The sequence below is a fragment of the Salmo salar genome, unplaced genomic scaffold (assembly GCF_905237065.1).
Source record: "Salmo salar unplaced genomic scaffold, Ssal_v3.1, whole genome shotgun sequence".
Taxonomy (NCBI): domain Eukaryota; kingdom Metazoa; phylum Chordata; class Actinopteri; order Salmoniformes; family Salmonidae; genus Salmo; species Salmo salar.
Window position 1 is genome coordinate 111,337 of NW_025549195.1, and position 12,185 is coordinate 123,521.

The window sequence follows — 12,185 nt, forward strand, 5'->3', positions numbered from 1 at the left end:
ATATTCTCCTGGACCAGACAGCATCACAGGTGATATTCTCCTGGACCAGACATCTGGAGGGATACACTATTTATACAATAGTATTTGGACACCCATTCAAATTAGTAGATTGGGCTATTTTAGCCACACCAGTTGCTGACAGGTGTATAAAATTGAGTACACAGCCATGCAATCTCCGTAGACAAACATTGGCAGTAGAATGGCCTTACTGAAGTAACTTTCAACGTGGCACCGTCATAGGATGGCACCTTTCCAACAAGTCAGTTTGTGAAATGTTGGACCTTCTAGAGCTTCCCCGGTCAACTGTAAGTGCTGTTATTGTGAAGTGGAAACATCTAGGACCAACAACGGCTCAGCCAAGAAGTAGTGGGACACACAAGTTCACAGAACAAGACCGCCGAGTGCTGAAGCGTGTAACGCGTAAAAATTGTCTCTACTTGGTTGCAACACTCACTAACAAGTTCCAAACTGCCTCTGGAAGCAACATCAGCACAAGAAACTGTTTGTCAGGAGCTTCATGAAATGGGTTTCCATGGCCGAGCAGCTTCATACAAGCCTAAGATCACCATGGGCAATGTCAAGGGTCAGCTTGAGTGGTGTAAAACTCACAGCCATTGGACTCTGGAGCAGTGGAAATGTATTCTCTGGAGTAATGAATCATGCTTCACCTTCTAGCAATCCGACGGACTAATCTGGGTTTGGCGGATGCCAGGAGAACGCTACCTGCCCCAAAGCATAGTGCCAACTGTAAAGTTTGGTGGAATAATGGTCTGGGGTTGTTTTTCATGGTTTGGGCCCCTTAGTTCCAGTGAAGGGAAATCTTAACGCTACAGCATACAATGACATTCTAGAGGAATCTGTGCTTCCAACTTTGTGGCAACAGTTTGGGGAAGGTCCTTTCCTGTTTCAGCATGACAATGGTTAGTCGAGATTGGTGTGGAAGAACTTCACAAGCCCTGACCTCAACGACGTCGAACGCCTTTGGGATGAAGTGGAACGCCGACTGCGAGCCAGGCCTAATCGCCCAACATCAGTGTCCGACCTCACTAATGCTCTTGTGGCTGAATGGAAGCAAGTCCCAGCAGCAATGTTCCAAAATCTAGTGGAAAGCCTTCCCAGAAGAGCGGAGGCTGTTATAGCAGCAAAAAGGGGGACCAACTCCATGCAAATGCCCATGATTTTGGAATGAGATGTTTGACGAGCAGGTGTCCACATACTTTTGTTGATTTGGTGTATATACTGCAGACAGACAGACAGACAGACAGACAGACAGACAGACAGACAGACAGACAGACAGACCTACTAGTCACCCCTCCACTCTCTCCCTGAGTCCAGGCCCCAGACAGACAGAACAGCAACACCATCAGAACTCTAGCAGTCTTCATTCTGAAATGACTCTGGTCTTCTTCAGAAGTAGTGCAGTAGTCTACAGGGTTCAGAACTCACCTTTTTAAACACTTCTTATCACTCACATCATGAGGTTTCACTTGTGTTTGGTTACATAGTGACCAATGTTCTTCTTAGTGATAAAACATCAAACATTAAGAGTGTTTACTTATCAGACCCACATATACAATAAATATACTATATTCATATGCTTATAGTACTCACACGAGTCATATCATGTATGCAGGTCATGTGTTGTTTTGAGCCAGCAGTGAAAACACACTGACAGGACAGTTCCTCTTATGACCACTAGGTGGCAATCTGGTGTCACAGACGCAGGACTGTAGACGAGAAGGAAGCATTGCACCACTTATCTCTCCTTTCTCCTAAAGTGTGCACCTGTTCCCTTCACTGAAATGACTGGTGAACTAAATATAGTGGAAACACCCACTTGATAACAGAAGGTAGAGTCCTCTGAGTGGAACGGTCGGAGACAAACAGTACCTCCTCTCCCCTTCACCCATCCTCCTCTTCTCTCTCTCCTCTTTTCTGCCCCTCTCCTCTTCTCCCCCTCTCACCTTCTCCCCCTCTAGTCTTTCCTCTCCTCTTCTCCCCCTCTCCTCTTTCCTCCCCTCCTCTCTCCCCTTCTCCCCCTCTCCTCTTTCCTCTCCTCTTCTCCCCCTCTCCTCTTTCCTCCCCTCCCCTCTCCCCTTCTCCCCCTCTCCTCTTTCCTCCTCTCCCCTTCTCCCCCCTCTCCTCTTTCCTCTCCTCCCCTCTCCTCTCCTCCCCTCTCCTCACCCCTTCTCCCCCCTCTCCTATTTCTTCCCCTCTCCTCCCCTCTTCTCTTCTCCCCCTCTCCTCTTTCCTCTCCTCCCCTCTCCCCTTCTCCCCCTCTCCTCTTTCCTCTCCTCCCCCTTCTCCCCCTCTCCTATTTCCTCCCCTCTCCTCCCCTCTCCTCTTCTCCCCCTCTCCTCCCCTCTCCCCTTCTCCCCCCCTCTCCTCTTTCCTCCCCCTCCCCCTCTCCTCTTTCCTCTCCTCCACTCTTCTCCCCCTCTCCTCTTTCCTCTCCTCCCCTCTCCTCCCCCCATTCTCCCCCCTCTCCTATTTCGTCCCCTCTCCTCCCCTCTTCTCTTCTCCCCCCCTCTAGTCTTTCCTCTCCTCTTCTTCCCCCTCTCCTCTTTCTCCTCCCCCTCTCCTCTTTCCTCTCCTCCCCTCTTCTCCCCCTTCTCCTCTTTCCTCTCCTCCCCTCTCCTCCCCCTGCTCCTCTCTCCTCTCCTCTTCTCCCCCTCTCCTCTCCTCCCCTCTCATCTCCTCTCCCCTTCTCCCCCTCTCCTCCCCTCCCTTCTCCTCCCCTCCCTTCTCCTCCCCTCCCCTCTTCTCCCCCTCTCCTCTTTTCTCCCCTTCTCCCCTTTTCTCTTCATCTTTTTTTTCACTGACATCTCACCAGTGATGTCATCATGACCAGTAACCTTTTCCTCTCTTGGCCCAGTCCAGCCTGACCCTGACATATAGCATCAGACCTGTTGAGTTGACTTGGGTAACAGACCTCTAGCTTCTACACCACATCCCCCCTTCTCCTGCTCTAACATGAGACCTCATCAGTACTCATTTTGGGTGCTGGTACTGTTTATATTTAGGTGCTGGAACATTAAGCCAATATTCTATAAGAAGTGAACTCAAGCAGTAGAAAGTTAGAGGTGATATTATAGAACACTATGTGAAATGTTGCTGCTCTGTCAGCAGTTTCCTGTGGAGTTTTTTTAACAGATCAGTTTGCTGTAGTGTGTTCAACCACTGATCCAAGATAAGTTGCTAAGAAGTTTATCTCACATCAAAGACCTACTGAACTAATGAGAGAGAAGTCATATAGCCTAGCAGTATGTTCCACTCTTCAGTCCAAACTTTATGACAGGGACTTGTATATGTCAGTGGAGCCCCAGTTAGAGACAGACATGATATCTGCAGGGATATTGATTATCCTTTTCTGGAGCACAGGTAAGATACTGATATACACTTGTAACAGTTACTGAGATATGTTTTGATATTGTAAGATATATTATAATTTACAGGGCTAGTAAAAGAACATGCAACTGGAAGCAGACAGTAAACATCTGTCTCAAAGCAGGACAATGATGTGATCACCTGTAAATGTACTTTACTGTAGCCTAACTGTCCATCTGGGGACAGGCACTAATGTCAGTTAAGTTGTGAATGTGTCATGCATCTGACTGTTGTATATTCAGTGTGTCAATGATTGATTGTATCTGTCTCTATGTAAATGAATGAGAGTATATATTATATAGGTGTTATGTTAGAGTAGGAGAAGGGATGGGTGTAGATGATAGAGGTCTATCAGCTGAGTCAAGATCAACAGGTCCAACACTATATGTTGAGAGAGAGAGAGATGGAAGTGAGAGGAGGGGTGGGGAGAGATATTTGAGGAGGAGGGTAGGGAGAGAGGAGGGTAGGGGAGAGAGAAAGGGAAGAGGAGAGAGAAAGGGAGGGGAGAGAGAATGGGAGGGGAGGGGAGATAGGAGGGTAGGGCATAGAGCAAGATAGGTGAGAGAGAAGGGGAGGGGAGAGAAAATGTTTGAGGAGAGAGCAGGGGAGGGGAGAAAGGAGGGTAGGAGAGAGAGGAGAGGAGAAAGGAGGGTAGGAGAGAGAGGAGAGGAGAAAGGAGGGTAGGAGAGAGAGGAGGGGAGAGGAGAGAGAAGAGTAGAGGAGAGAGAAGGGGAGCGGAGCGGAAAGAGGAGGGTAGGGGTGAGAGAAGGGTATAGGAGAGAGAAGGGTAAAGGCGAGAGGAGGGTAGGGGAGAGAGGAGGGTAGGGAAGAGAGTAGGGTAGTGGAAATAGGAAGGTAGATGAGAAATGAGGGTAGGGGTCAGAGAGATATGTGGAGGAGAGAGGAGAGGAGGAGGGGAGAGAGGAGGGGAGGGGATAGAGGCTAAGGTAGAGAGAAGGGGAAGGTAGCGAAGAGAGAATGATAGGGGACAGATGAGGGGAGAGAGGAGGGTATGGAGGGAGAAGGAATGGGAGAGGAGATGAAAGAGGAGGGTCAGGGAGAGACGTGGTTAGAGAAGAGAGGAGGGGAGGGGATAGTGGAGGGTAGGGGAGAGAGAAGGGTCGAGGAGAGAAGCGGGTAGGGTAGAGAGAAGGGGAGGGGAGAAAGGAGGGAATGGGAGAGTGGAGGGTGGGAGAGAGAAGGGTAGAGGAGAGAGGATGGGAGGGGAGAGAGAGATTTGTGGAGGGGAGAGGAGGGGAGGGAGAGAGAGATGTGTGGAAGTGAGAGGAAGGTAGGGGAGAGAGGAGGGGAGGGGAGAAAGGAGGGTGGAGGAGAGAGGGGGAATGTGTTTACACATGGGTGTTGATGCACCATACCAACGATAAGCCTGTCTTCCCCATCACATCATGAAAGGTCATGTTGATGTTCACTTGACCTCTGCTTCCCTCTTCCTCTGACTCCTCCCTTTCTCTCTGTCTCTTTCTCTCTCTTTCTCCTCTGTCTCTCTGTTTCTCCTCAGATCTCCAGGCTCAAAGCGTCAGTCCACCAGGTAGGTAAAGTAGAAATCTACAGTGATTATAGCAGTTTAATATTAGTCAACTTTATTATACCACATGGTGTCACGCTCCTCTTCGTCTGAAGATATGGAGAAATCGCTGTCGGAAAAAGTGGACCAATACGCAGCGGGTTGCATGCTCATCATATTTTATTTAAATGTGAACACCACGAAAAAAAACAAGAAACAATGACCGCCAGGAACAGTTTAGCAGGATATATACAACGCAATGCAAAAACAACTACCCACAAACTACAACCAAAACACAAACCTATATATAGGACTCTCAATCAGAGGCAACAGAAAACACCTGCCTCCAATTGAGAGTCCAACACCCAGTTACTTAGACATAGAAATACAAAGAACTAGAATGAACCTAGACATACAAAACATGGAACATAAACCAAAACCCGGAAATAATAAATCAAACACCCCTACAAAATTCACACTCAACCTAAACCATACAAAACAAATACCCATCTGCCACGTCCTGACCAAATTATAATACAATTACTCCCTTTGCTGGTCAGGACGTGACACATGGAGAAATTCATGTGTCCATACAACCCATTCTAAAGCCCAATTACAAGTAATGTTTTATGGAACTACTAATACTTGACATATTATATATTATATTGGTCTTATGTTAGAGTAGGAGAAGGGGGAGTGTAGATGCTAGAGGTCTGTTACCCAAGTCAACAGGTCTGATGCTATCTGTCATGAAGAGAGAGAGGAGCAGAGAGAGAGGAAGGAGAGAGAGACGAGGGGACAGAGGACGGGAGGAGAGAGAGCGAGAAGGCGAGGAGAGAAAGGGAGATGTCAACAGATATAGGGAGAGCGAGAAGGCGTGGAGAGAGAGGAAGATGTCAACAGAGATAGGGCTGACAGACTAACATGCAGTCAACTGAATATCTTTTCATTACTGACTTCTCACCAGTGATGTCATCATAACCAGTAAACTTTTCCACTCTTGGTCCGGCTCAGCTTGACCCTGACCTCTGAAATGAATGATTTAAAAAACTGACAAAAGCAAATGTATTCAATTAGATTTAATCTCATCTGCAAAGAGAGTTACACATTTGCATGGAAGGCGAATGTACACCACATGACCAAAAGTATGTGGACACCTGCTTATCTAACATGTCATTCCAAAATCATGGGCCTTAATATGGAGTTGGTCCCCCTTTGCTGCTATAACATCCTCCAGTCTTCTGGGAAGGCTTTCCACTAGATGTTGGAACATTGCTGCAGGGACTTGCTTCCATTCAGCCACAACAGCATTAGTGAGGTTGGGCAATTAGGCCTGGCTCGCAGTCAGCGTTTCAATTCATCCCTGAAGGTATTCAATGGGGTTTAGGTCAGGGCTCTGTGCAGGCCAGTAAAGTTCTTCCACATCGATCTCAACAAACTATTTCTGTATGGACCTCGCTTTGTGTACAGGGGCATTGTCATGCTGAAACAGGAAAGGGCCTTCCCCAAACTGTTGCCACAATGTTGGAAGCACAGAATAGTCTAGAATGTCATAGTATGCTGTAGCGATTAGATTTCCCTTCACTGAAACTAAGGGGCCTAGACCGATCCATAAAAACAACCCCAGACCATTATTCCTCCTCCACCAAACTTTACAGTTGGCACTATGCTTTGGGGCAGGTAGCGTTCTCCTGGCATCTGCCAAACTCAGGTTTGTGGTTCGGACTGCCAGATGGTGAAACGTGGTTCATCACTCCAGAGAACGCGTTTCCACTCCAGCCGACACTTGGCATTGCGCATGGTGATCTTAGGCTTGTGTGCTGCTGCTCGGCCATAGAAACCCATTTCATGAAGATCCAGACGAACAGTTCTTGTGCTGAAGTTTCTTCCAGAGGAAGTTTGGAACTCGGTAGTGAGTGTTGCAACTGAGGACAGATGATTTTGACGCGTGACGAACTTCAGCACTCGTGGTCCCGTTCTGTGAGCTTGTGTGAGCTACCACTTCCTGGCTAAGCCACTGCTGCTCCTAGACCTATCCACTTCACAATAACAGAACTTACAGTTGACCGGGGCAGCTAAAGCAGGGTAGAAATTTGACGAACTGACTTGTTGGAAAGGTAGCATCCTATGATCCATTAAGGCCATTCTACTGCCAATGTTTGTTTATGGAGATTGCATGGCTGTGTGCTCAATTTTATTCACAGGTCAGGAACGGGTGTGCCTGAAATAGCCAAATCCATTCATTTGAAGGGGTGTCTACATACTTTTGTGTATACTGTAACATGTAGCTGGGTCGGCCCGTCCTCCACCACCCCAACCCAACACATCCCACTCAGATTTAGGATCTTAGTGAAACATTCATTATTGATTTCAGGTGTGTTAGGTCAAGGCCAGAGTGACAACCCACAGGACAGCAGACCACCAGGACAGGACTGAGTAAACCAACAGCTATTGAAACATGAAGTGACATGTTTTTTATACAGACTCCTTTTGTCGTACAGTATTCCATAAAAGGCATCCTGACCTCATGAAAGTTGACCAGTAAATAAAATCTAGCGATAGAAAACTTGACATTTCTGCCATCCATTGTGACATTGTTGGAGGGTAACCAACCTTCCAATTAATTATAATGCATTTCTTAGCCTCTATAAATGCTTGGTTACACAGTTTCTTCTGATAACAGTCTCCCGTATCAACATTTCCAAGCCAAAAAATACAGGGACAAGGAGAATCTGTAGACATGCTGAGATAAAAGAGCATCCTCTTTACCAGAATTCAGCCTTCACAAGACCATGACATACGCAAATATGTCCCCTTTGTGGATGTCCTTCTCCACACTCTCCTCTTCTCCCCCTCTCCTCTTCTTCCCCGTCTCCTGATCTCATTATCCCTCCCCTTTATATAATATGCATTAGAAGAGTGGAGGGAGGGAGGGAGGGAGGGAGGGAGGGAGGGAGGGAGGGAGGAGGGAGGGAGGGAGGGAGGGGAGAGGAGAGTAATGGTCAGAACCAGAGAGAGTGGAGGGAAGGGGACGGACAAGATGGAGGAGAGAATATAATTTGATCACTGACTTCTCACTCACCAGTGATGTCATCATAACCATTGTCCTCTCTTGGCCCAGCCCAGCCTGACCCTGGAATTTTGCATCAGGCCTGTTGAGTTGACTTGGGTAACAGACCTCTAGCTTCTACACCACATCCCCCCTTCTCCTGCTCTAACATGAGACCTCATCAGTACTCATTTTGGGCGCTGGAACATTAAACAGACGTTCCGCTAGTGGAACGCCTAGCCAACATCCAATGGAACAGCAGGGCGCGAAATACAAAACATCAAAAATATCATCATTTCAATTTCTCAAACATACAACTATTTTACACCATTTTAAAGATACACTTCTCCTTAATGTAAGCACATTGTTCGATTTCAAAAAGGCTTTACAGCGAAAACAAAACATTAGATTATGTTAGGACAGTACATAGACAAATAATAACCACACAGCCATTTTCCAAACAAGGGGATGTGTCACAGAAACCCAAAATACAGCTAAAATGAAGCACTAACCTTTGATGATCTTCATCAGATGACACTCCTAGGACATCATGTTACACAATACATGTATGTTTTGTTCGATCAAGTTCATATTTATATCCAAAAACAGCATTTTACATTGGCGCGTGATGTTCAGAAAATGTATTCCCACCAAAACCGCCGGTGAATGAGCACATCAATTTACAAAAATACTCCTCATAAACGTTGACAAAATATATAACAATTAAAGAATTATAGATACACTACTCCTTGATGTAACCGCTGTGTCAGATTTTAAAATAGCTTTACGGAGAAAGCACATTGTTCAATATTCTGAGTACATAGCTCAACCATCAATGCAAGCTAAACAGCTACCCACCAAGTTCTGGCATCAACAAAACTCTGAATTAGTGTTATAAATCATTCCTTACCTTTGCTGATCTTCGGCGGAATGCACTCCAAGGACTCCTACTCCTACCTCCGTTTTGTTTGTGCGTTCAGATCACTATCCAAAGGCATAATGCGCGAGCGTAATTCGAGACACGAAAAGTCAAAATCTTCCATTACCGTTCATAGAAATATGTCAAACATTGTTTACAATCAATCTTTAGGGTTTTTTTTACGTAAAAATGTGATAAATTCCAACCGGACAATAGCGTATTCATTCAAGGAGAAAAAGCAGGAACGGCGTGCTCGCGGGTTCACGCATAACCAAGCCCTTTGTCCTCAGGCAGTCCACTCATTGACTGAGCTACTATTCTCTGCCCAGTAACAGGAGAATGTTGAAAAAACTTTCTAAAGGCTGTTGACAGCCAATGGAAGCCTTAGGAAGTTTAACGTGACACCACAGACACTGTAGTTTCGATAGGGATTCAAAAGAAGAACTACAATTCTCAGATTTCCCACTTCCTGGTTGGATTTTTCTCAGGTTTTTGCCTGCCATATGAGTTCTGTTATACTCACAGACATCATTCAAACAGTTTTAGAAACTTCAGAGTGTTTTCTATCCGAATCCACTAATAATATGCAAATTAATATGCATATTGTAGTTTCTGGGCCCGATTAGTAGGCAGTTTGGGTACGTTTTTCATCCGGCTGTGAAAATACTGCCCCTTATAAGCCGATATTCTATAAGAGGTGAACTCAAGCAGTAGAAAGTTAGAGGTGATATTATTGCATACACTATGTGAACTTTGATGCTCTGCCAGCAGATTCCTGTGGAGTTTTTCAAAACAGATGAGTTTGCTGTAGTTAGCTGGGTTAAAGCACTGCTATGAAGTTTATGTCACATCAAAGACCTAATGAACTAATGACATAGAAGTCATATAGCCCAGCAGTATTTCACACTCTTCATGACAGTAGGCTTGTATAGATCATTGGAGCCCCAGTTAGAGACAGATATGATACATGCAGTGATATTGATGATCCAGTTCTGGAGCACAGGTAGGATGCTGTTATGTTGATATACACTAACTGTCCATCTGGGGACAGGCACTAATGTCAGTTAAGTTGTGATGGTGTCATGCATCTGACTGCTGTATATTCAGTGTGTCAATGATTGAATGTATCTGTCCCTATGTAAAAGAATAAGAGTATATATTATATATTATATATTGTATTGGTGTTATGATTAGAGTAGGAGAAGGGAGGGGTGTAGATGCTAGAGGTCTATGAGCTGAGTCAAGATCAACAGGTCCAACACAGGAAGAGAGAGAGAATGAGAGAGACAGCGTGTGCATGAGAGAAAGAAAGAGAGAGAGATGAGGAGAGTGAGAGGGAGGCGAGAGGAGGGGTGGGGAGAGTAGAGGACGGGAGGGGACAGAGGAGGGTAGGGGAGAGAGATTTGTGGAGGAAAGAGAGAAGCGGCGGGAAGAGAAGGGGAGGGGAGAGAGAGAATTGTGGAGGAGAGAGAAAGAGAGAGAAGGTTAGGGGAGAAAGAAGGGGAGGCAATAATCCCTTCATATATACTGTAGTTTAACCTGTAAGGGATAGGAGGGGAGAGGAGGGGAGGGGAGAGAGAGAGAGATGTGTGGAAGTGAGAGGAGGGTAGGGGAGAGAGGAGGGGAGAGAGGAGGGTAGAGAAGAGAGAAGGGTAGATGAGAGAGGAGGGTAGGAAAGAGAGGAGGGTAGAGGAGCGAGATAAGTGTATTGGAGAGAGTAGGGTAGGGGAGAGGAGGGTAGAGGAGAGAGGAGAGAAGGGGGGAGATAAGGGTAGGTAATGGTAGGAGAGAGGAGGGTAGGGGTGAGAGATTTGTGATGGGGAAAGGAGAGTATGGAGAGAGGTAGAGGAGAGAGGAGGGTAGGGAGGGAGAAAGGTTGAGGAGAGAGGAGGGTAGGGTAGAGATAAGGGTAGGAAATGGTAGGAGAGAAAGAAGGGTAGGGGAGAGAGATTTGTAAAGGTGAAAGGAGAGTATGGGAAAGAGGAGGGTAGCAGAGAGAGAAGGGTAGAGGAAGAGGAGGGTAGGGTAGGGGAGAGAGAATGGTAGAGGAGAGAGGAAGAGCAGGGATAGAGGCTAAGGTAGAGAGAAGGGGAAGGTAGGGGAGAGAGAAGGGGGGAGAGAGATTAGGGGAAGATGGGGGAGAGGAGGGGAGGGGAGGGGAGAGAGAGATTTGTGAAGGAGAAAGGATGGTAGAGGAGAGAGAAGGTTAGTTGAGAGAGAAGGGTAGAGAAGAGGAGGGTAGGAGAGAGAGATTTTTGGAGGAGAAAGGAGAGTATGGGAGAGAGGAGGGTAAGAGAGAGAGAAGGGTAGGTGAAAGAGGAGGGTAGGGAAGGGAGAAGGGTCGAGGAGAGAGGAGGGTAGGGTAGGTGAGAGATAAGGGTAGAAAATAGTAGGAGAGAAAGGAGGGTAGGGGAGAGATGGGAGGGTAGAGGAGGGTAGGGAGAGAGAAAGGTAGAGGAGAGAGGAAGGGCGGTGGTAGAGGCTAAGGTAGAGAGAAGGGGAAGGTAGGGGAGAGAGAAGTGGGGAGAGAGGGGAGGGGAGAGAGAGATTTGTGAAGGAGAAAGGATGGTAGAGGAGAGAGGAGAGTAGGAGAGAGAGAAGGGTAGAGGAGGGGAGGGGAGAGAGGAGAAGAGGGGAGAGAGAGAGGTAGAGGAGAGAGGAGGGTAGGGAAGAGAGAAGGGTAGAGGAGAGAGGTGGGTAGGGGATTGTCATGACGTTGCCCTCTTTGGGTACAGCGAGCACAGTTGACCCCCTCCCTCTGCACCATCCCCCTACTTCTGCACCCATCTCCCTCTGTCTCCTACACCCAGGCTGCTGTGGTCAGAAGGGGTCGTAAATTCCTAAGAAAATGTCCTGCCTCATGGCCACAGTATAAAGAGACAGAGTGTTTTCATAGAGAGACAAAGGAATTCTTCCACCTCACAGAATTGGAGAACCGAACAACATTTATGTTCTGGAGAAGGTATAAAAGATCAGTGAAGAATCCAGCTACGAACTGGTCCGTTTGGTACAATTTTGTGAAACTCATGAGAGACAATACGGCCATATTACCATAATAATGTTTATATACTAGCCTCTGCTATGAGACTTACATCTAAATGGTTGTATAGAATGAATGAATAAGGATAGAACTGTTTGTGATATTGTGCAATGTGATTTTGGACTGTTAACCTCTTGGGGCTAGGTGGGACGCTAGCGTGCCACCCGTGGTGCACTCCATCAACAGCAGGTGCATTTCAAGAGCGGCAAATTTGAATCCAAATAAATGTCAAAATTCAAATTTTTCAAAAATACAACTATGTTAC

The 12,185-nt window shown here is 46.6% G+C and overlaps 1 protein-coding gene across 1 annotated transcript in view; it reads left to right on the forward strand.

Annotated features, from left to right (window-relative positions):
* Nucleotides 1–3,088: 3,088 nt before the first annotated feature.
* Nucleotides 3,089–12,185, forward strand: part of LOC106597013 (deleted in malignant brain tumors 1 protein) — a 33,301-nt gene continuing 24,204 nt past the window's right edge. The window contains exons 1-2 of the mRNA XM_045713108.1: nt 3,089–3,381; nt 4,907–4,936. Of these exons, the coding sequence (XP_045569064.1) occupies nt 3,237–3,381; nt 4,907–4,936 (175 nt within the window). The 5' untranslated portion in view covers nt 3,089–3,236. The remainder of the gene's footprint in view (nt 3,382–4,906; nt 4,937–12,185) is intronic.